This window comes from Lissotriton vulgaris, chromosome 1_1, assembly GCF_964263255.1.
Source record: "Lissotriton vulgaris chromosome 1_1, aLisVul1.2, whole genome shotgun sequence".
NCBI classification, from domain to species: Eukaryota; Metazoa; Chordata; class Amphibia; order Caudata; family Salamandridae; genus Lissotriton; species Lissotriton vulgaris.
Window position 1 is genome coordinate 1,756,352,390 of NC_141685.1, and position 25,083 is coordinate 1,756,377,472.

General features: G+C 43.6%; 1 protein-coding gene across 1 annotated transcript in view; it reads left to right on the top strand.

Moving 5' to 3' along the window:
* The window catches only part of PLXNC1 (plexin C1), a 456,593-nt gene that overhangs the window by 423,321 nt on the left and 8,189 nt on the right, over window positions 1-25,083 (top strand). Inside the window, exons 29-30 of the mRNA XM_086919059.1 lie at window positions 2,772-2,912; window positions 16,007-16,081. Coding sequence (XP_086775185.1) covers window positions 2,772-2,912; window positions 16,007-16,081 — 216 coding nt within the window. The remainder of the gene's footprint in view (window positions 1-2,771; window positions 2,913-16,006; window positions 16,082-25,083) is intronic.

The window sequence follows — 25,083 nt, forward strand, 5'->3', positions numbered from 1 at the left end:
TGGTGTTTCTGTGGACGATGGCGATGCCTCCTCCAGTTTGATTGGTGCGGTCTTTTCGAATAATCTTGTAAGTGTCCGGTATGGCTATGGCGATGTCGGGAGCAGAAGATGCGTTCATCCATGTTTCAGTAAGGAAGGCAATGTCAGGTGACGCAGTGACGATCAGGTCCCAGAGTTCTGTTGCATGTCTGTGGACCGAGCGGGTGTTCAGTAGGATGCATTTCAGGCGGTTGGGTTCAGAGATGTGTGTGGAGGAAGTGGGTTTGGTGAGGGTCCTGAAGCAGTTGAACTTGCAGGAGAGGCAGGCAAATGGGCCGTGGGTACGTCCTGGGGTAGCGTCGCAGCATAGTGGTGTGCGTCCGGGGTTGAGGGCGAGGAGAGTAGCGGCATCATAAGTGGTTCTAGTGGGTTGGGTGTGGCAGGGACCAGGGGGTCTGGCGCCGGGCGCGGTCCAGGCGCGGACAGGCGTAGACGGGCTTACCTTTGGCGCACCTTCGGTGCGGCAGCAGCGCGTGGACGCTGCGCGTTGGGACATCTGTCATAAATGGAGAGTGGAGGGGGGCGGAGCGTGGGAGGGTCAGCTGGGGGCGGGATCGAGGTGGGGGAGGTGGTGTGGGACGTCACAGCAGACAAAATGGCAGCAACAATAACAACAAATGCTGCGAGGGGCACGTCGAAATTGGCCAAGATGGAGCGTTCTGGGGACAAATAATGCACAAATTTCTAGCGGTACAAAGCGCTAAGGTAACGTTGGGGGCGCTATGGATTTTGCCAGTAAATAAAACACAAAGCCCAAAGCGAGGAAATTATAAAGGCAGGAAGCGAAGTAAAGCCCACAGCAAACAATACACAGACAGTAAGGTGACCCAAAGCCCCGCAGTGCGCTACGTGGTTAAGTTGTAAAGCGCAAAATACACTCGGCAGTTAAAAATACAATGAGGCAACACCAAGCTCCGCAGTGCGCTACGTAGTTGCAAAAGCGCCAAATACACTCAGCAGTTTAAAATGCAAAGAGGCCCACAACGCCCAGCAGTGTGCAACGATACAAAGGAAGGTAGCGGTAGTAGAGGTACTTAGCAGAGTTGAAGCGCTATGTCATGGAGTCGAGTGAGGAGGAGGTGAGGGGAGCGACCGCTTCTATCGAGGATATGACGGTCACTAGGCTACCAAGATTCCTTATCAAGATTTGTAAAGGTCTCCACTTGGCATACTGCCAGGTCTGGGGACGACCAGTGATGCAGGTTGATGATTGGCGTGGCCACCCTCAGCAACAGGGTAGTCAGGCCAAGCTGCACTGTTGGAACATGAGCCGGCACATCAGAATGGTCCTAGCACCCAGCTCTTAAATTTGAGATGCCTACTGGGGTTTGCCGTGGCCCTAGTGTTTCCTTTACAGGAGTTCTCTCATTGTAAGCACACCCATGGAAGTGCCAGGCTCAACCCTGTCTGCAGACATCTTCCATAGATACATACTCCACTGAATCACTCTCAACAATCACTGTAGTAAGCTATCCTGAAGCACTGAGCTGACAACAGATTTCAGAGGGATTGAAGGGATTTGAGCGTAAGAAAGTGAGACCGATGTAATTATCATAAGCACCATTCAAATACTAAAACTAGGCAATACCCTCTTGCTTTGCATGCCTGGATATTTGGAAACAATTGAGCAAGAGGGAAAGCAAGTGTAGAGCCAAGAACCTGTAGAGCAATGCTGCTGAAAAAGGGAGTCCAGACACAAGTAGGGCCCTACTACGAGTCTGGCGGTCCAAGGACCACCGGACTCATGGTGGCACAGCGGTGGCCGATCCAGCCATCGGTGCGATGGTCCAACTGCCCCATTAGGAGTCGGTGGTTGAACCGCCCTCGGCCTGCCGGCTCTGCCAAGGAACCGCCATTCCCTGGCATTGGAATGGCGTTCAAAGGCCGCAATATGCTTGGCAGGGCCGCCGCAGTCCCGCCAAGCATATTATGAGTTTCCCCTCTTCCAGGGTTTACATGGAGGTTCTTCCTCCATGTACACCTTGGAGGATAGGAAACAAAAGGGGCCCTACAGGCCCCCCCTGTGCCTCAACCACATGTATATGCACACAGTGGGGCATGATATGTGCCCCCTTGTTTGCATGTACATAGGTTCCTGTATGGCATGGACTTTTGAGTCCAAGCCATGCAGGAACCTTGTAGTGCGGTCCCATTGCGGTGCCTTTTTTAAAGGCAACGCAGTCTTTAAAAGAGGCACTGCCATGGAACCACCACGCCGGCTGCCTGCCAGACTTCTGAAAAGTAGGAATCTGACGGGCAACTGGCGGCGACCTTCGGCAGAGTGGTTGCGCGCCAGTTTGCACCACCACGCCACCGCTTCACCAAAAGTCGTAATCGGCCCCTTAGTGTTACAACTCACTATTTCAAGGTCTCTAAGAGGTAAGTAAGCAAAGTACTTTTTGTTGTCTCCAAGAGCCCCCACTATGACTGAGTTTCATTAATGTATCATAGTGGAAATCTGAGGAGATGACAAAGAGGTCATGTAACACATCATAGACCTTGCAGATTATATGCCAGAGTACAGGAAGTTCTTACCATTTTCTCCATGAGGTTTCTAAACCAAACAGTGAAATCAGCCAAGATACGACTAGAACTGTATGTTGATATTGTGTGCTTCAAACAATACTTTTCCGTTGTAAAATACAGAGAATGAAGGATGCATAATTTAGGAAACATGAAAATAAAATAAATCGGAAATTGAGGACTATATTAAACAATTGTTTTTTCTTAAGGAATCACCAACAAATAAGCTTCTGTACGCCAAAGACATGGCCCGCTACAAGCGTGAGGTGAAAGAGTACTACAGCAGTATCCAGAACTGTCCTTCTCTCACTTCTATGGAGTTAGAAGCATTCATGAATCAGGAATCAAAGGTAGGTAGAGTTTTGGTAATGTGTGCTACCTGGCACTGAATGTTGATGGCTAAGTGTTTCATATATGCATATGAGAAATAACCATGGCTGCTGCAACATTGGGCGGCTGGAGAACTTCTAAAAACTCTCCAGCAGTAGATTTTTCAGAAGGCCAGGGCCCAGGTACTGGATAAGCAACCAGGGGTTTCGGGTACTAATATTCCAAAAAAGAAATCACAAATTGGAACAATGACAATTTGCAGTTTGTTTATTATTCGGTAGAAGTGGTTGCAATTTATGTGCCAACTTTTACTGATTGTATTGATATTTTGCAAATCAACGTATGTTTTAATAGTTGGTTCACAAAATACTGTTTTGTAGTGGGTCACAATTCGACGTACCTCATTGATATGGATGAGATAGGTCACAAAATGAAATTCGTTAGAATTGACTAGACTAGTCAAATTCCAACAGGCAAGTTGGCATGCTAGGGTCATCAGACCACCATGTCTGTAGTTGCTTATACATATATATATATATATATTCCAGCAGTTCGATCCATTGAAGCACGAGAGCGCTCGACAGTGTGTGCGCAACCCAAGGGCAGGATCACAGCCCCAATTCAATATGTACAAGAAGGGCGGCACAACCGGATACTTTTTGAAAGTTACTTTATTTCACCAACACTCCACCGACGCGTTTCAGCCTCACGGCTTTTCTCACGGTCAGTGAGTCCATTTTTGCTTTTTCTTTATATACTGCCCCACTTGAGCCATTAAGTGGCATTGTGGGATATGTAGTTTTAAAGCAAAATATTTGTTTAAACATAAATGACAGACAAAGGACTGGTGTGTTTACATAACAAGTATAGTACTTAGCGTCCCAAGTTATGTTCACTCAGGGAATTAATTTGTCAATTTAGTTAAAGTAATTCTTAAAGTTCTGTGTAAGGGGTATAGTACCCAAGTTTTTATGAGATTTCTGCAGAGTTCATTCTCACTCCAGATGTATGTGGAGATCTTCTCCGAAGTTCATGCCTTTGGGCTGTTTTGTTCGGAATCGGACAATGAAGCGTGATTCCATTTGTCGCAAGAGACGGACCGTGTCCCCTCCTCTTTCTGTTTTAGTTAGCATTTTCAGTCCATAGAAATTCATGGCTCGCCAGTCTCCATTTTGGCAGGTGCTCAAATGTTTGGCTGTCGCGTACAACAAGTTCTGATTTTTCACTGCTCGTATGTGTTCCAATATTCTTTTCTTTAGCATACATGTGGTAGACCCTATGTACTTCATTCCACATTTGCACTCTATTACATACACCACATTTTTTGATGTGCATGTAATGTACTGTTTGATGGGCATGATTTTTCCATCTGGTTCCAACACTGTCTTTGTCTTTTTACCTATCTTGCAAGCTTTGGACGTGGTACATGGCTTGAAGCCTACATTTTGTTCCATCCACCATTTAGGTTGTTCTTTGGTCTGGAAGTAGCTTTTCACTAATAGGTTTTGCAAAGACGTATTTTTCTTGTACGTGATGGAAGGATGTTTTCCCACCAAGGGTCCCACATCTGGATCACTACTTATTAGATGCCAGTATTTGTTCATTTTTTTGGCAATTATCCCACTCTCCTTGTTGTACGTCGTTACAAATCTCGGTGGATCTTTATCTTGTGGGGGTTTTTGTTTTACAATTAACGTTTCTGCTCTGGTGATTTTATCTGCCTTTTTTTTGCAGTCTTTTAATACATAGTCCTTATAACCTCTTGCTTGGAATCTCAATTTGCTTTCCAGTATCTTATTTTCGGCGTCTTCTGGTTTGGAACAGTTTCTTTTCAATCGTATGTACTCTCCATATGGAATGCTCTTGAGTAGCGATTTTGGATGAAAACTGTTGCCATGGAGTACACTGTTGGTTGCCGTTTTCTTTCTGAACAGTGTAGTTTCCAATTTGCCTTCTGAGACATAGACCTTGGTGTCTAGAAAGTCTATCTCATCACTGTTTGTTGAGCATGTGAATTGAAGGCCTTCCTCATTCTGATTTAAAGTTGCAAAAAATTTCTGGAATTGTTTGTTGGTGCCATTCCAGATCAGAAAGAGGTCATCGATATATCTGACCCATAAAATAATACGATCTAGTTCTTCTTGGTCAGTTATATTCCAGGCTATCATTTTCTCCCAGTATCCCATGGTGATATTAGCGTAGTTGGGAGAAAATGAAATCCCCATGGCTGTACACAGAACTTTAAGAATTACTTTAACTAAATTGACAAATTAATTCCCTGAGTGAACATAACTTGGGACGCTAAGTACTATACTTGTTATGTAAACACACCAGTCCTTTGTCTGTCATTTATGTTTAAACAAATATTTTGCTTTAAAACTACATATCCCACAATGCCACTTAATGGCTCAAGTGGGGCAGTATATAAAGAAAAAGCAAAAAAGGACTCACTGACCGTGAGAAAAGCCGTGAGGCTGAAACGCGTCGGTGGAGTGTTGGTGAAATAAAGTAACTTTCAAAAAGTATCCGGTTGTGCCGCCCTTCTTGTACATATTGAATTGGGGCTGTGATCCTGCCCTTGGGTTGCGCACACACTGTCGAGCGCTCTCGTGCTTCAATGGATCGAACTGCTGGGATTTAATTGCTGAGAGAAGCGCCCGATAAGCTGCGATCAGCACGACTGCTTTGAAGTTGAAGGAACGCCCTCGGCGCTGTGGACGGAGCGGCAGGCTCGGCTGCGGCTGCAACAGATACCACAACGACGTGAGCGTTCTGAATCACTGCATAATTCAGTAGCGGGTTACCGAAGTGACTGTACTTGTATCACAGTGAATTGTCTGAGCGTTAACGGAACGCGAGACAGGGGAATACAAGTCAGACCGCAGAAACAGAAGTTGTTAGCTAAACCGCCCACAAAGAAACACTCTTAAAGTGAAAGTGTTTACATAAAGCTCTGGAAAATCATGGAAGCGCGAGTTGCCAAACGCGCAACGAAAGCGTCAACTATGTTCAAACCAGGGGCCACAACAGCAGAAGTGACAAGAAAAACAAAGCCAACAGAGAATGAGAATGTCACTTTAAAGCAGCAAATGAATACACTTGAGCGCCTATATAAAAAAGAAATAAACAAAAGTTGGGAGATCATAGCACTCGAGAACTATGTGGAAGTTAAAAGAATCCCGAGGGGATTGAGAATTTTCACTATGCCAACACATCCAGATACAAAGGAAGATCTTATCATGGAATGGCTTGAAAACAATACAATGTGCTCTCTGAATATGATGCGCATCCTCATTAAGCATGCCAAAATAGATACAGACGATATCACATTAAAAATCAAAGAGCTGGAAGAAATAATTTCAAAAGATACAAAGCAGGATGAAATTAAAAAGTTAAGGTCAGAAATGGAAGCACGACTGGACGTGTATGAAACGGAAATACAGGAACGCAAAGAGCGAAAGTTCAGAAGGGATGAATTAGATTATATACATGGACGTATCCTCACTTTTGCAAGGCGCTATGACAACTTGAAAAAAAACTTTCCTCTCAATACACCAGCATCAAGTGGCAGTGAATCGGATGCCAGTCTGGCTGAGTTGACGAGTGAACAGTCAAAAAACTTCAACATTTTAGAGGAAGTGAAGATGGTGAATTTAGAAAAAGACATCACCAGAGGAGGCAGAGGGAGGATGCCCTTCCAAAGAAGGGGAAGGGGAAGAGGCATGCAAAACCCACCAAATCCCTCACCAGCACCAGAAAAACCCGCAGGTCAAAGCAGCGAAAGAAGGCAATACCCCCTACGAAGCAGGAAGTAACCAATCTAATTGTGAACTTATCGAAATACCAACGATGAACAAAAGGTTCTAAATAAAGGCTTATCATTTTGTCCAGAAGCCCATTTCGACTATCCACAAACCAAAATTGATTTATACAAGTTTGTGAGAAAACTTAAACTGGCCAAAATCCATGCTAACAAAGTGATATCTAACAATGCTACTGAGACACCACAGCAAGCAACGGAAACGGAAGGTGGAACCACTATCGAACAACTTTCTGACTTAAGAGAAATATTTGAAACAATGTACAATCCGGAAGGTGAAAATGTAACGGACACACAAATGTTACAACAAATGAACATTCAAACAAATCAAAGTACAAGCACTGGATTAAAGAAAAAATCCCGTTACTGCCCAGTCCTGTCACCAGGCAATAAAATTGACTTGTTCGCAGAGGCAATGTCGGAAGAAATCGACAAATTATCAAAAGTGAAAGACAACAAACGACAAAACTTGTCAATGAAAGAAAGAAAAGCTATACAAAACCTGATGAACAATGCCAGCATAACAATAAAACCCGCTGACAAGGGGGGGAATATTGTTATTCAAGACACAAGTGACTACATATTGGAGGCAGAACGTCAGCTGAATATATCTCAACATTACAGCAAGTTAACATCAAATCCAATGATGAAAATGATGTCCGATCTAAATGAAAAATTAAAGACATGGCGCACCAAAGGATTAATCAATGAGGAAGAGATGAAATACATGACCACGGAATTTCCCATCACTCCGTGTATCTACTTCCTGCCGAAGATCCATAAAACTTTGACTAATCCACCCGGCAGACCTATTGTGTCCTCCTGTGATTCATTGTACGAAAAAGTATCGAGATATGTGGACACCTTTCTTGCACCCATTGCCCAGAGCATGCCATCATATCTGAAAGACACTGGTGATTTTTTGAGAATTCTAATGGACATTTCGTGGAATCCTGGCTATCTTTTGGTGACAATAGACGTCGTGTCGCTGTACACATCCATAAGACATGATGTTGGATTAAAAGCATGCAAATATTTCCTCCAGCAACGAAGCATAAAGGAAATGGAGCACACATCGATGCTTCTACAAATGATACATCTATGTCTCACAAACAATGTGTTTCTTTTAAATAACAATCTGTATAGACAAGAGTGCGGTACAGCCATGGGGATTTCATTTTCTCCCAACTACGCTAATATCACCATGGGATACTGGGAGAAAATGATAGCCTGGAATATAACTGACCAAGAAGAACTAGATCGTATTATTTTATGGGTCAGATATATCGATGACCTCTTTCTGATCTGGAATGGCACCAACGAACAATTCCAGAAATTTTTTGCAACTTTAAATCAGAATGAGGAAGGCCTTCAATTCACATGCTCAACAAACAGTGATGAGATAGACTTTCTAGACACCAAGGTCTATGTCTCAGAAGGCATATTGGAAACTACACTGTTCAGAAAGAAAACGGCAACCAACAGTGTACTCCATGGCAACAGTTTTCATCCAAAATCGCTACTCAAGAGCATTCCATATGGAGAGTACATACGATTGAAAAGAAACTGTTCCAAACCAGAAGACGCCGAAAATAAGATACTGGAAAGCAAATTGAGATTCCAAGCAAGAGGTTATAAGGACTATGTATTAAAAGACTGCAAAAAAAAGGCAGATAAAATCACCAGAGCAGAAACGTTAATTGTAAAACAAAAACCCCCACAAGATAAAGATCCACCGAGATTTGTAACGACGTACAACAAGGAGAGTGGGATCATTGCCAAAAAAATGAACAAATACTGGCATCTAATAAGTAGTGATCCAGATGTGGGACCCTTGGTGGGAAAACATCCTTCCATCACGTACAAGAAAAATACGTCTTTGCAAAACCTATTAGTGAAAAGCTACTTCCAGACCAAAGAACAACCTAAATGGTGGATGGAACAAAATGTAGGCTTCAAGCCATGTACCACGTGCAAAGCTTGCAAGATAGGTAAAAAGACAAAGACAGTGTTGGAACCAGATGGAAAAATCATGCCCATCAAACAGTACATTACATGCACATCAAAAAATGTGGTGTATGTAATAGAGTGCAAATGTGGAATGAAGTACATAGGGTCTACCACATGTATGCTAAAGAAAAGAATATTGGAACACATACGAGCAGTGAAAAATCAGAACTTGTTGTACGCGACAGCCAAACATTTGAGCACCTGCCAAAATGGAGACTGGCGAGCCATGAATTTCTATGGACTGAAAATGCTAACTAAAACAGAAAGAGGAGGGGACACAGTCCGTCTCTTGCGACAAATGGAATCACGCTTCATTGTCCGATTCCGAACAAAACAGCCCAAAGGCATGAACTTCGGAGAAGATCTCCACATACATCTGGAGTGAGAATGAACTCTGCAGAAATCTCATAAAAACTTGGGTACTATACCCCTTACACAGAACTTTAAGAATTACTTTAACTAAATTGACAAATTAATTCCCTGAGTGAACATAACTTGGGACGCTAAGTACTATACTTGTTATGTAAACACACCAGTCCTTTGTCTGTCATTTATGTTTAAACAAATATTTTGCTTTAAAACTACATATCCCACAATGCCACTTAATGGCTCAAGTGGGGCAGTATATAAAGAAAAAGCAAAAATGGACTCACTGACCGTGAGAAAAGCCGTGAGGCTGAAACGCGTCGGTGGAGTGTTGGTGAAATAAAGTAACTTTCAAAAAGTATCCGGTTGTGCCGCCCTTCTTGTACATATACATATATATATATATATATATATATATATATATATATATATATATATATATATATATATATATATATATATATATATAACCTACTGGCGGTCGCCAGTAGGTAGTTATAGTTAGGATTTTTTTCAATGTTAAATCTCAAAATTCTATTTGGAATAACTTTGGCACCGGTTGACGAATCTGCCTGAAAATTTCCTGAAAATGGCCTCGTCGAGCTCCGGTCCTTCCTTGAAAGTTTGGGGGGGATACGTCAAGCGGGGGCCTAGATAAAAGGGGGGTCCCAAAACGCGTTTTCCCCATGTTAATTTCCATAGGGCGGTCGATTTCACTTTTAACCCGAACGGCTGAATGGATTTCCACCAAATTTGGCAAAATTGTAGGGATTGGTAGCCCGATGTGCCTTTGCTATGTCTCAAGATATGTGCTGCAGTGGATTTTGAGTAATTTAGATTCAAAAAAATATATATATCTATAGCAGCGCTCCGGTGCGCGCACCGGGGAGCGCTCCGGGCGCGTGACGCGAGGTGCGCATGGAAAGCTGATTGGCTCTCGGGTGTCTGTAAACATTCGAAACAGTCCAGAGCGGCCGCCATCTTGTGTCTCGGTAAAATCGAGACATAAGAGGTGGCTAAAACAAAGGGGGAACTGACCATAAGGCGTCAGGGATAGACCCCTTTGACCCCCTAGGTTTGATGTGGGGGCTATAAAAGGGCCCCGCGGGGCATTTAAAATATTTTTTTTTTTTCGTTTTGCGCGGGGGAAGCGCCCGGTGCGCGCACCGGGGAGCGGCCCTGGGAGCGTACTATGATGAAAAAAGGTGACAGAGTTTTTAAAAAATGAAGTTTTTATTTAGAAATTGGAGGTAGTTCTAAAAAGAACTTTTTTTTTTCTTCTTTTTGTTGTTTTATATATTTTTTTTTTTTTTAACTTTTTGAACTTTTTTTGGCTTTTCAAAACAGTTTTATATTTTTTTTTGTATTTTTTTAGGGGGAGAAACAAAAAAAGGGAATTGAAACTGGCTCAACTGGAGCAAAAAAACAAAAAACCCAAAAAATTACTTCTTTTTGGGGCACTTGTGATTATCACCTGCAAGGACGATGAGCTTAACGCTTTTTTCGCCATAGGCGATAAGCTTGCCACATGCAGAACAAGTGATTTTAAAATCAGCAAATCTCGGCTGAATGCAAGGCATCACCTCGGATGTTTCTGGTTCCGAGGAAGTGGGTTGGTTTCTTTGGGAGGGGGTCCTTGATGACTGGGGGAGGTTACTGGCCAGTTCCCGGAACTCTGCACGAGAGTAGTTGATTGGGTGCTTTCTGGTCATGTGCCGAATCATGGTATAGTTACCAAATGAATATTTTTTGTTTGGGTTGCCCCGTGAAAGTTCATCATTGCAGATGAGGCAAGTCACCTTGGGCGCATTCACCTTTTTTTCCCCTCTGGAATTGAAAAAAACTCCCATACAATGTGTGGTTTGGGTTTGTATGGGGTATTTTCTTCTGGCAGCCATCTTCTTCTCCCCTCCTCCTCTTCCTCTTCCTCCTCCTCCTGTTCTTGACCACCAATATAATTTGGAGCTGGTCCTCTTGGTGGTTGTGGTGGTGGGGCAGATGCACCAGCTGATGCTACTAATGAAGCCATTATTTGGAGCAAAAAAGTAGAGAGAGCAACAAACAGGTCTTCCTCAGTCAAAGGACAAAGTCAGAATAAGGAAAAAAGGTGGGGTCTTTCATCATTTAGAAAAAAAAACTGTCCTGAACCAATGAGAAGTGTTATTTTCAGGTCACAAGACCAGGGGCTTCATCATTATGAAACTAAAACTGTTATGAACCAATGAAAAGTGTTATTTTCTGCTCACATGACCCGACGCGCTTACGCTACGCGCCCGGGGCGCGCCCCGGGTCGCGCAGCGTAAGCGCGTCGGAAGTTTACGTTGTGCGATCGTATTCGCTCGAGTACTTCCGGGTGCGCTTACGCCGTGCGTATCACGCGGTCGCGGCTACGCGATACGTCACGATCATGTTTTCGTTTGCGATATTGGCGCTCACGGGACGCTCCCCGGAGCGCGCCCCGGGGCGCTTTTCAGAAATACCAACAGTTCTATATAGTCACTCATACATATACTCACTCATCATATGAAGAGATACACCTATACATCCTGTTACACACCGACATTCATCCAAAAGTTACTCACACACATATTCACACGTGCAAATAAACTATTGAACAACCATTTATTTGAATATAGAGTTATACACACACTTCCACCTTACTTCTATTGAAAATTACACATATTTATTCTCTTAAACAATCACTTATAGAAACACATACTTATTTAAACAGGAAATCTTACAATCTCTTACTCTCACATATACTCACTTATATACATCAATATTCATATATACTAGATTAAAACATATGTAGTTACTGATAAAGACACTAGTGAGACAGTCATTCACTCACTAACAAACACATATAGACACTCATCCACCCATACAGTCCTGTACATATGCTGTCTTCAAAACACATACAAACAAAGAGTCAGTCACTCATGCATCTATGTGCTAAGTAATACCCCCACCAAACCATATAGACACTCATACTGATACTAATAAAAATATCAAATAACCCATATACATACGCATGTAGCTACTTATCAACACATGTAGCCACTTATACACAAAGTGAAACACTAATATATGTATTTAAATATTTAAACATAACTCACTAATATTTATTTTTCAGAAAGACACATATTCACTGGATGGTGTCATCAGTGATGTCATGAGTGATGTCACTGACCATGTCATGAGTGATGTAATATGTGATGTCATCAGCAGTGCATTGCACGCGCAAGTTATAGTGAGTCCGACTAACTATAACGTGGGAATTTCAATGGTTTTATATCAGTAAAATTTCCAGCTAACTATAACTGGTGTGAAACCTATGGTTTTTTCAGTGAATTTAATAGGTTTTTTAAATGCTAATTCCTAACTATAACCGGTGTGAAACCTATGGTTTTTTCAGTGAATATATATATATATATATATATATATATATATATATATGATCCAAACTCCTGCCTATCGGACCTGGATTCCCACTTCAACACAGGTACAGACCCCAGAAAAGCGCGCTTGAATTAGATGCAAAGGTGGTTTATTGAACCCTTGTCTCCAGCCTGACGCGTTTCGGCTACGTCAATGTAGCCTTGTTCCCCCTTTGTCAGGAACTAAGGCAGCACTCGCGGGGTGATTCAAAACGGCATTTTAATCAGAGATAAGACATACGCGTTTCGTCAGTGTCAAAGCGGGAAATACGTGTGGCACCATTTTAGAAAACGGCTATATTTTAACAGTTATGTTAATGCTAAGATATTTGTGCAGCAATGCCCCTATAAAGGGTAACGTGTGAAATAGGGCTTAACTGACGGTGTATACTGAATGAAATGTGTTTACATCCAGTACGAAATACTTCCAAAATGGCGGGCTCTATGACTTTAGCACACCAGTCCCCTTTCTAACTCAATGAAATGTACAATGATTGTTTTTTTTAAATGGTGCCGCGCGTATTTGCCGCTTTGACACTGACGAAGGAGTATTCTCCGAAACGCGTTTGTCTTATCTCTGATTAAAATGCAGTTTTGAATCACCCCGCGAGTGCTGCCTTACTTCCTGACAAAGGGGGAGGTTTTTTGGAGCTGTAATATTTGCGCGAGGCACCAACGCGCGGCGGCACCCGCCTAAGAGAGTGACTCAAGAACGGTGCGAGTGGAGCGAGAATATATATATATATATATATATATATATATATGAGATACAACTCGCCCTTTGCATTAGGAAGGCAACCTGCGATGCTCTGCCATCCGGCTATAAGATAATATGCTGTTTAATAAAGCCAAAGTAAGCAATCATCACGTGTGTGAGTTTGTCCGAGCCCATGAAGAAGGGGCGTGGTGCCCAGAAACGCGTTGGCTAAACTTAATATATTACCAGAGTGGAGAAAGCAGGAAGCATCTCATAGCCGGATGACAGAGCATCGCAGGTTGCCTTCCTAATGCAAAGGGCAAGTTGTATCTCACAGACTGCGCGGCGGCCCGGCCGTGGGGAAGAGCACCATCAGAAGCCTGAGGAAACGACACCCACGGGCTGAAGAGGCTCGAGTTCAGAACTTTTCCGAACGTGAAAACAGCGCCTTGCTCCACACGCATATATTCCTGCTTGTCCCCCTCTGCAACTCACTCAGAGTTTCAAATGGACTTTCAATTCGGAATGCAATGGCACACTCGAGTTGGCTGCGAGGAAATTTACCTGCATACAGCACTACAAACCCCACAATGCCCTGGAGTAAAACAGTGAATCACCTGACCAGGCGAGGCGGGGATGCTGTTTAATAAAGCCAAAGTAAGCAATCATCACGTGTGTGAGTTTGTCCGAGCCCATGAAGAAGGGGCGTGGTGCCCAGAAACGCGTTGGCTAAACTTAATATATTACCAGAGTGGAGAAAGCAGGAAGCATCTTATAGCCGGATGGCAGAGCATCGCAGGTTGCCTTCCTAATGCAAAGGGCGAGTTGTATCTCACATATATATATATTTTTTTCCGCTCCTCGTCTCCTCCCATTTCCCAAAGAGACACAGCTCTCGCGGGGGGAAAGTAATTTGATTTTATTCGACTTTCAAACGCACCAGACGCGTTTCGGCATACGCCTTCCTCTGTGGTACAAGGGTATGTCGGACGCGTCCATTTTTATGTACAAAACATGCGATCACATTCGAAATAATAATGAACATAAACAAAGGACAAGTGCCATCATAATACAGCACACTTTTTAAGCGCCATCTTGTAACGGTGTATTATAATAACCACCACATCTTCGACATTTGTACTCCCTATGAGTACTGGACAAGTTTATTATTAAGCCCTGTATGGGCTAACTTCTCCTATTCTATAATACCCTGTATGGGCTAGTATGAACATTTGTCCTAAACTATATTACCAAACGTGCACCCCAAAATAATAAACTAACTCACTTCACAATTTTGACAATACTATATATTTCATCTATATTACACTTTAGCACAGAAATGATTATACTTAGCAATATTGCTAAGTATAATCATTTCTGTCGAAGATGTGGAGGTAATTATAATACACCGTTACAAGATGGCGCTTAAAAAGTGTGCTGTATTATGATGGCACTTGGCCTTTGTTTATGTTCATTATTATTTTGAATGTGATCACATGTTTTGTACATAAAAATGGCCGCGTCCGACATACCCTTGTACCACAGAGGAAGGCGTATGCCGAAACGCGTCTGGTGCGTTTGAAAGTCGAATAAAATCAAATGACTTTCCCCCCGCGAGTGCTGTGTCTCTTTGGGTAAAGGGAGGAGACGAGGAGCGGACTATATTGCGGTAGCACTTCCCGCATTAACAGCACCCGTGTACGAGTGCGTCTACAAAGTGCAACAGGAGCCATTAAACATCTTTAAAACACAGACCCTGGAGTGCGAGTCTTTTTGTGTGACTGCAGCGCGGATGTTAGCTGTCAGCCCTTTCGAAAAAATATATATATATATATATATATATATATATATGCAGCCCATTTTGCTATAAGGGGCCAGAATTAGCCATATGTCATTCTTGCATCTAAAAGACCAATAGAGCCACTTACGTTCCAAGCAGCCCTAAAACATCTGATTAACTGCACCCAAAGACTACTGCTTCAGATGGTGAAAATTAAGGGGCCGATTAGGATTGCGGTTTTTCCGCATCCTCCGGGCCGGCGGAAGTGTCCGCCGGCCCGGAGGATGCGTAAAAACCACTGCGGAGCCTTCAAAGACCCCCGCCAGATTAGGATGGCTGGGGGGGTCAGGAAGACCGTCCGCCGCTTTTCCGCCGCAGTCGCCTTATGACCGCGGCAAAAAAGCTCTAATATGGAGGCGGTGTCTAACAGACCCCGCCAGCCATATTAGGATGGGGGTGAACAAATGCGTTTCCGCTGCGGCTTCTCCGTCGTGGAAAGGCATACAGGGATTTCTTTGGGGGCCCATTGCGGGCCCCCAGGGTGGCCGGGGGTGGGGGGTGCACATGGGGGGTACCTATGGTACCCCCCTGCATTTGCATGCACAAAGCGGCAGGCACCGCGCGGTGCCTGCCGCTTTGTGCATGCAAATGCGAAGCATGCATTTTTAACATTGCGGCCGGTGCTGCTTCAAGCAGCACCCGCCGCAATGTTAAGCATACAGGATGTGACCACCAGGGTGGCGGTCACATCCTAATTTGCACGGAGGGACCGCCGCTGCCCCTGCGGACGGTCCCTCCTCCTCTGGGGTGGCGGGCGGAAGCAGGTCCGTCCGCCATCTTAATAGGGCCCTACGTGTGCAAGAATTTTGTCCAATGAAATCAGTCTTACAGTTTTTGGTTTGGCTGCATGAGATTACTGGAACCAAATTATGTGCAGTGTTATCATTAATTCTGCACACATCTGCCTCACAGTAAGTGTTATTTACTACAATGCCTTGTTTCAGAAACATGAAAATGAATTTAAAGAAGACACAGCAATGCTGGAGCTCTACAAATACATAACAGGCTCTTATGATGAGGTAAGATTAATTAACTGTACACAACAAGAAATATGCAGTTTTTGTAAAAATGTGTCTTAACAATTATTGATGTGTTTTTTAAGTAAACTCGTTTGATTACGTTTATTTTATAGTGAATACATCTTAAAGTATTACTTTAAAATCTGTGGTAAAAGATGAATAAGGTCTCTACCTATTCTGTATGGCTCAGGTAACATATCTATGGATAAACTGTTGACATACATCTTGTCTACTTACCTCCTTCATACGGAAGGGCTGCACAAAGATGTTCTTTTTGGTGGTGATTAATAATCAAAGACAGTAACCATGCCATAACCATGGGATTTGAACATGGAATGGTGGGGGGTGAGCTGCACTCCTCGGTTCCAACCACATTCTCAAGTCTTTACTCAGTCCAGGCGTGCTCGATGGTACCGTGCCCAGCTCCCGTGGCACGAAGTTAATGATAAACACTATAGTGGGACACTATAGTAAGTGCCCCTTTGGACCATGGCACAATTGCTACTGTCTGCGTTAGCATAATGTATTTTTCCTTATAAACCATTTATCACTTGTCATCCTTATTTATTCATCTTCTCTCATTTGTACTCTTCATTTAGACACATGCAAGTGCGAAGCCAATTTCCAAAGTTTCTCATATTCAAGATGGGCCATCCGTGCCTCTTCATTCAAGAATACGCAATAATGCTCATTTCTTCCGAAAGCAGTTTATTTACATAACCCAATGCATTTCGGGCCTCTGGGGGCCCTTCGTCAGGGGTAACTGTGAGAACAATAAACACCAATAAGTACACTGTACGCTTTTTCATATACAAAAGTAACCTCTTGTAAAATGCATTACATAAAAAGATCTTACCACCAAGTCGTAATGATATTAACTTTCATAAGACTGTGAGGCGCGCTGCGTGTTGTCCGGGTATTTCATCATGTTACATTTTGTCAACGGTTGTATGCCACTACTTTACATCACAATAGCTTTATAAACAGTCCTGGTGCAAATGACTACAACATTCATACGATACAGCTAAAATAAAATCTCACCCTGCGCGATTAACCCCTTTCAGCCATTAAGTGGTTCACCGATCTCCTGCCCTTCAACGTTGATTTCTCATTGCGTTTTTCTCACGTTACTAATTTAAAACATCTCTCTCACACTTCACCCCCCAAGCGTTTTTTTGAGACTGGTTATCCTTCATTAGTGAACAACTCTCCTGCATGAACGTACAATGTTCCTACGGAGTGAGTTCTTAAACCAAACGCTTACCTTCAATATCTCCCTCACACGTACCTGCTCTTCAACATACGTCCTCCTTTCTGTTCTGAAAAAGTTTTCCTAATTCCCGGCGGAACCACATCGCTTTAATGCAGACAAAAGGATAACGCGTATATGAGGTATTAATCCCATTCAGTTATACTCTTCTGGCTCTTAGAGACCTTAAAAATCCTATAGATAAGGTTCTATATCACCATGATGTTTAGTTCCCACCTGGTCAGAGCAACATCCAACATTCCAAGCTGACTTCAAGGGTGTTTACTCTCATCTCCTCCTAGGAATGCCAAACAGTAGCCAGTAAGATAATATTGGTTCAGGTGGTCAGTATCCAGGCAGGCGTCGACTCTATGGAGGGAAGAAAATATATCTGTACTTGGCTGGGTGTTAATTGTGGATAGCCCTCGTAATCCAGTGTTTGGCAGCACTAGAAGTGACCTGACGTTATTCTCCTTCTTACATTTTGATGTGGAACGTGATGAATTTCGGGGGCAGATTTATGTTGGATTTGCGCCAAGTTTGCGTCAGGCAACAGCGGCGTAAACGTGGCGCATCCCTGCGACCCATTTACAACGTGACGCATCTAGGCAGATGCGTCACGTTGTAATGCCCTGCGCCACATGTGGGCGTTCCGGCGCAGGGTGGGCGATCCGGGGCAGGTGCGCCTCGCAAAAGTGGCTGAGTGAAATCTACAAGATTTCACTCAGTCACTTTTAGGCCAATGCTGCGTCAAAACCCTGCGCTTGATGCAGCATTGGACAGATAGGGCACCCCCGAGCCTTGCTGGAGCTGTGTCGCGCTTGCGACGCAACTCCAGAAATGCGCCACCTTAACGGCACAGATGCGTCACGCATCTGTGCCGTTTTCGCTCCATGGTGCGCTACATTGTAAATGCGGCGCACCATGGGTGGCGGAGCTGCGGCACACAATAACTGGCGCATCCCTGGGGATGCGCCAGTTATTGTAAATCTGCCCCTAGGTTTCCTTTGGCCTTTCTCCTCTTTACAGCTTTTTTCACTGTTTCCGAGACAGGTTGGGGAAAGAGGGCTCTCCAAAAAATCTCCCTGCCTGTTGATCAGAACCAGCCTGATGCATACCTGTGCAGTCAATGTGGTCGAGGGGCCCTTTCTCTTTATCTTACAATGGACAGTTTGGGGCTCTTCTGGCATAATCTCTCTAAACATTCACCTTTAAGGCAGCAAGGAAGCGGCCTGTTACCCAGGGGTGACAGCTAGGCGTGGGCGGAAAATCCGTTCCGCTCGCGGATTTTGCGGATTTTCGGGAAATCCGCAATCCGCGAGATTTGCGAATTTCCCGCAAAATCCGCAAATCCGCGAGCAGCGGATTTTGCTCGCACTGCTCGCACTGTTAGCGTGAGTTCGCGCCCCGCGAATAAGTGCGAAATTGCAGAAATACGATCTTGGCAAAACTGAAAGTAACTACTTACCAGGTTCAAAAGTTCAGGCACATCATTAGTAGCCATTTCCTGCAGTGCTTCCTGAGGGGCCCCTCCAGAGTTCAGTTGCCAGTTGAAACTATTATGTGACCCTGCTCTGAACCTCAGAATAGTTACACATATGCCACAAAGGTCCTGAATTACAGCTAAGGGAGACAAGCAGGAGCCAGGCTGGAAGTTAAAATCCATTAATCAGCCCCTAATTCATTATTGTCAGTTGGGGCAGGGCAGGTGTTGTAACTAATTTTGCAACAATGAAAGCACTTAGCAAGTGCAAAAGATCACTAATCAGGGCGCACTAAGGAAGCAGGTGCCAGCTAAAAAAATATTCTGTGACACATTAATCAGCCCCAAATTAATTCAGGTCACTTGAGGCAGGGAAGGTGTGCTTTGCTTTGCCGAAAATAATGTACACTGGACAACCAGAGGGTGTAGTGATGAAACAGAGGGTGGCATGGGTGGGCCAGAGGGTGGCATGAGTAGTCAGAGAGTGGCAGTGGTGACAGAGAGTGGCAGTGATGAAGAAGAGTGTCCCAAACAGGCTGGACACGTAGAAACAACAAGTTCGCAAAACTTGCGACCCGACAGGTAAGTTTGCAAATTGCGAAATTGTCAAAACCCTCGCGAACTGGCAGAAACACGGGCGAACACAAAAAAAAAAAAAATCCGCAAATTCGCGGGAATTCGCGGATTTTGCGGATTGCGAATCCGCAAATCCGCAAAATTCGCGGATTGCCAATCCGCAAAATCCGCTCATGCTTAGTGACAGCATGCCAGACCTTTTATCCAGTCTCCTCATAGGCTAACTCCAGAATTCACTCAAATGTTTTCACTACATAAACACCCACACACCCACAAAGGCATGCCTCCAGTCAGGTACCAACACACTTAGATCACCTACAAAGGCGTCCCTTCCATCAGGTACCCTCACATTCTGTCATCCTAAATAATAGGCCTCCAGCACCTCTTATGGTATCTCTGATCTTGCAGCTAACTACACAACTGGAGATCTGGTCAGGTCTTTCATCCACTCTTACATGCCTGCATAGAGGACAGGTGTCTATATCAGAATTTTAAAAATGTCCACTGTAACACATGACTCTACAATTCTGTTAGCATTTCCCTTAAATAAATATTTATAAAAATATGATTCTATGTCTGAAGATAAAATCTTTATCAAATAATAATGTGGCTAATCTGGGAATCATAGAGGGCATTCAGTAAAGATGAGGAAGGGAAGAGTCAAATTGGGAGACAAAGCAACTGACAGAACTAGGCATAATGTACAATTATGTTAGGAGGTGGAGGAGAGGTAGTGTTCATCTAATAGTAGGTGTTTCAAGAAAGAATGGGATGAAGCAGTGCAAAACTGAAGAATTATTGGTTTAGGTGAGGGTCTCTAGGAGTAGTGCTCAGAACATATTGAAGTTCGTGGCAAGGTAGCAAGAAGATCTAAGTGAAGGAGGTTGTAGATGTAGTTTATAGATACTCCCAGCTAAGTGAGTATTTTGGTTATGTGGTACATTTGTCTGGTTCCCAAAATTAATCTGGCTCTGATGTGGAAAGCATCTTCAAGCGGTAGAGGCGTTCAAGGTGGATTTTTGAAGTTTGGCAAACTTAGGGGCAAATGTATCAAAATGTCTTGCAATGCAGCACATCAAGACAGCTTGCTGAGCTGCGTTGTGTGACAGGGAGAGGGCAGGAATGCGGTATATTTGACATTATATGGCTCATTCCTGTCCTCTCATTGTGCTGGCACACTATGTGCTGCCTAGCGTCAAGACAGGCAACCTTGCGTCATGGTGCAAGAGTGCCTGCGTTGCAGGCAGGATTGTTTTTGTGCATGAAGGGCCACTTTTCTGCACACAAACCTTCATTTGAGGCGTTTCCCTCTTCTTATGTGAGCTGCAAAATGCAGCATACATAGAAAGAGGAAAAAAGAGGAGAAATAAAGATATTTCCATGGGAAGGCGCAGCTGTTTGATGCATTTCCTGGTCTACCACTCATGGTAAATCTGGGAATGCACCAAAATCCATGAATGGATGCACGGGAACACTCGCGCTACACCCATGCAACGTGTTCCCGCGACAGAGTAATACAAGACAGCGACTTGTGCTGCCTTGCTTTACTCCAGATTTACCAATCCACACAGGGCCACACAAAGTGGCCTTGCATGGCTTCTTAATTCTCATTCTAGGTTTTGCATTGCCCTGCGTCTCCTTTCCTTGCAGGTTGCAAAGGTGACTCAAAACCTTTGATAATTATGCTACTGAGTCCGGAGAGAACCAGGATTTGGACCACTCACAGAAGGTCCTGGTACAGGGGCGAACAAGCCTTGCCTTGTGTGAGTGTCTTTGGCTATGTTGTTACTTCTGATCAATGAGATGACTTTCAAGAAAAAAAACTGAAAATGTTGAGATCTTCGTGATGGTAGGCTTACAGTTAGGTAGTTAGTGTCAGTAACATCAAGCCAGTTTAGGAAAGGGTTGTAACAATGAGGGGTGAGCTGAACAGAAACTTGCTTTTTAAAGGATTGAATTATAAATTATGAAGAGTCATCCAGGTTTGGATTTTGGCCAGAACATCCATTAAGTCAGAGGTATTTTCTGGGAGCACATATTGAAGTAGTCTACCTTTGGCATGCTGATGATGTAATATTCCCATGTCATTAAGACTGTCACCAAGTGGATTGAGATATAACTTGGATAGTGCTGGTGTCAGAATGCCAACTCTCAAGAATGTTAGCTTGGCACTAGAGAATGTGGACATTATTGAGGTCATCTGAAGCTGCAGATGTGTTTTTAGCGAGCAGAGAATCTTGGCCGACTCTCAGAAAGTATAGGAAGACCTTCTGAGAATCGGCACAAATCCGGGACATCCATTGGAAACTTGAAGATTCAGAAAACAGGCAAAGACGTAATAACCTTCGTGTACTCGCAATACAAGAAGGCCTTGAAGGGGCCGACCCCAGACAATATGTAATAGACCTCTGCAAAAGTGCCTTCCCAGAATGGAACTGGCCAGTGGAAATCCAAAGGGCACAGTGCATCCCGCTAAAACGGCGGGCCCCAGCTAAAGATGGGGAGAGACCCGAGCTCTACTCGTCTTTTTCGGTAACTTCCTTCTGCGGCAGGCAATATATGAAAAGGTGAGGCCAGATGCTAAGAGATCAGTCGGAGGGGTCTCCTTCTTCGACCGCCCTGATTTCTGCCATGTGACAGTGGAGAGACGATGGCGGCTCAGACAACTCATAAAACCTTTTCAGGACAAAAACGTACAGGTGTTCGAGATCAACCCAGCTCAAATAAAAGTAATTAATAATGGCTCTGTGGTATATTTTGCCACAGAGATAAAAGCTAAAGAATATCTGGACACATTGGGTAATTAGGAGGTTATCATGTTTTGACTAATAAGAAGCAAAGAAGTTATAGCACTGTTGGTTAATCGGTATAGTGGGTGTGGAAGGCTGTCTGTAATTTTATATGCACTAATGAAGGATAGGGGGCGCACCGGGTCGGGAAAAGTAAAGGAGGTTTAGCTCTGTCTTTATAATTGCAAGAAAAGTGGAAAAACAACCTGGGGTTAATGGGGTCATTGAGCTTCAGCTGTTAAGTAAGAGGAATCTGAATCATTGTACCAATCTATGATAATTATGGGTCAACTTGAAGATATAGGTGCATATTAAATTGGCCACTGCCAATTTCCACAGTCCACATCACATGCTCATACTTGTATCTGAGCGCCCAAAGGGGGTTAAAGGTAATGCCAGAGTGGGGAGGGGGGATGGGAGGGGAGGTGGGTTTGGGGGTGGGGGGAGGCTTCGAGGTGGGGAGGAGGGCCTAATAAAAATGAGAAAAAAGATAAGAAAAATTCACTGTACCTGGTATAAAGTTTTTTTCAAAGGGATTTTTGGAAACTGTGTGAGATGTTTGAAAAATAGAGAAAAGGTATTAGAGTCTGAATTAAAAAAGTGCAATGGGGAGACTTAGTATCTGCACTATTAATGTTGGGGGTCTTAATGACTGGGGTAAGAGACAGAGGTTAGCCCAATATATTAGACTAACCCAAACTGATATACTCTGTCTACAGGAGACCCATCTACCATGGGTTAAGAAACATCTACTAAATATAAGAGGATACGAGCTGCTGGCTAGCTCCTCCCAAACCTCCTGTATTAGAGGAGTTGTCATATTGGCTAAACCTGGTTTGGGGGGGAGAAGATGACACCAGGCAGATGCTCATGGTCGCTGGGCAGTCGTTGAAATGAACTTGGGCTTTACACTGTGTACTATATATGGGTCAAATCACGATGATCCTGAAATCTTCAACAATCTCGAGATTGAATTATTGAATTGGCCCCCTCCTCTAATAGTCTGTGGAGACCTAAATATCTCTGCGGATTTTACCGAATCAGGTATGATTACCTCATATCAGGGTCGGAAGCCCAGGGTATTTTGTGCCATAACGGCATTAATCAAAACCCATGGGCTGCAAGATGTATGGGGTGAAAAGGAGCCTAATAATTCTGGATACACATACTTTTCCTGTCCTGCTAAAAAGTTTTCTAAACTAGATTATTTTCTTGTTTCTGCTCTGCTCTTAAATAGGGTGTAAATTAAGAAAGCACCCAAGGTAATCTCTGATCACAATCCATTGATACTCCAATTGCACATTGATACCCTGACCAGACCATCATCGAGGTGGACTTTTGAAAGAAAGCTATTAGCTGACAGTAAATTTGTCATACACCTAAAGGATTGGGCCCAAAGCTACTTCGATATCAATCGGTATAGTCATCTCGTAATATGGTTTGGGAACCATTTAAAGCGGCTTTGAGAGGGGAGGTAATTAGCTTTTTTGCAAGGCTCAGGAAGGACATCAAATCCCATAATGAGAACCTTTTGACTCAGCTAGCAGATGCAGAAGAACTGTTGGTCAGAGCGATAGCCAGGGGGCGTGAAATCATAGAAACACAACAGAAAGTCATGGTTATTAAAGCAGAAATAAATCAGTCATTATCCCAAAGAGCGGCCGATCAATAGCAAACAGATAGGGGCTCAATGTATAAAACCGGTGAGCAGGCGGGTAAACTATTAGCTCTAAGAATTAAACAAAAGAGTAGCCAAAATATCATCAAAAACATTTGCGAAGGAACTCAGAATTATTCCGAGCCAGAAGAGATCCGAGAAATCTTAAAAATTACTATCAGGCACTATATAAGGAAGAGATAAGATCGGACTTCACTAGTACAAGCTGGGATGATTTGGCCCCAAAATTGACAGAGCAAGATAGACTTGGGGTGGAAGAAGAGATATCAAGGGAGGAAGTAATTGAGGCTATGAGGGACCTAGCTATAGGGAAAGCGTTAAGACCAGACGGCATCCCGCTGGAAGTGTATAAATGTCTTCAAGATACTATAACTCCCTTATTAATGGATCTATTTAATGGTATAATTTATACCATGGATATCCATTGCTCATGGAAGGGAACCAACATCGTAGTATTCCATAAAAAGGGTAAACCTAAGGATGAACCCGGTGCTTATCGACCAATATCCCTTATTAATTCAGATACAAAGATTTATGCCAAGGTCCTGGCTATTAGACTGTGGAGGGTCATTGTCTGCCTGGTGTCCCCCTGGCAGCATGGGTTTATCCCGGGTCGGGGAACAACGGACCATGTGAGACGGGTAATCACTCTATTTGATATCCATGCTGGCCGGGGGGATCAGATGCGATGATCCTCCTCGACGCTGAGAAAGCATTTGATCGTGTCACCTGGCGGTTTTTATGGTGGATATTGGTGCGAAGAGGTTATGGGGGATATTGGTGCGAAGAGTGCTATCAAAGCAATGTATTGCAACCCTAGGGCCCGGATCCAGATGATGGGGGGAAGTTCGGAAGAGATTTTAATATCTCGTGGGATACGACAGGGGTGCCCATGCTCCCCAATACTGTTCGGCATATACATAGACCCCATGATTCGTAGAATTTTAGGATGTCAGGCAATCGATCCAGTAGTATGTAGAGGCTATGAGACAAAAAATTTGGCATACGCTGATGATTTGGCTGTCATAACTCCTAACCCGGAACGGGCAATAACAGCTCTTACAGGCATGGCCAGGGATTTTGGTAATTATTCTGGATATCGTCTTAATGAAAACAAGACTCAAATAATATGCACTAATAATATGGTAAGACAGGATACTAGGTGGGTTGACTCGGCAATATATCTAGGGATCAGGATAACACCGGCAGTTAACTCCATAATTGAAG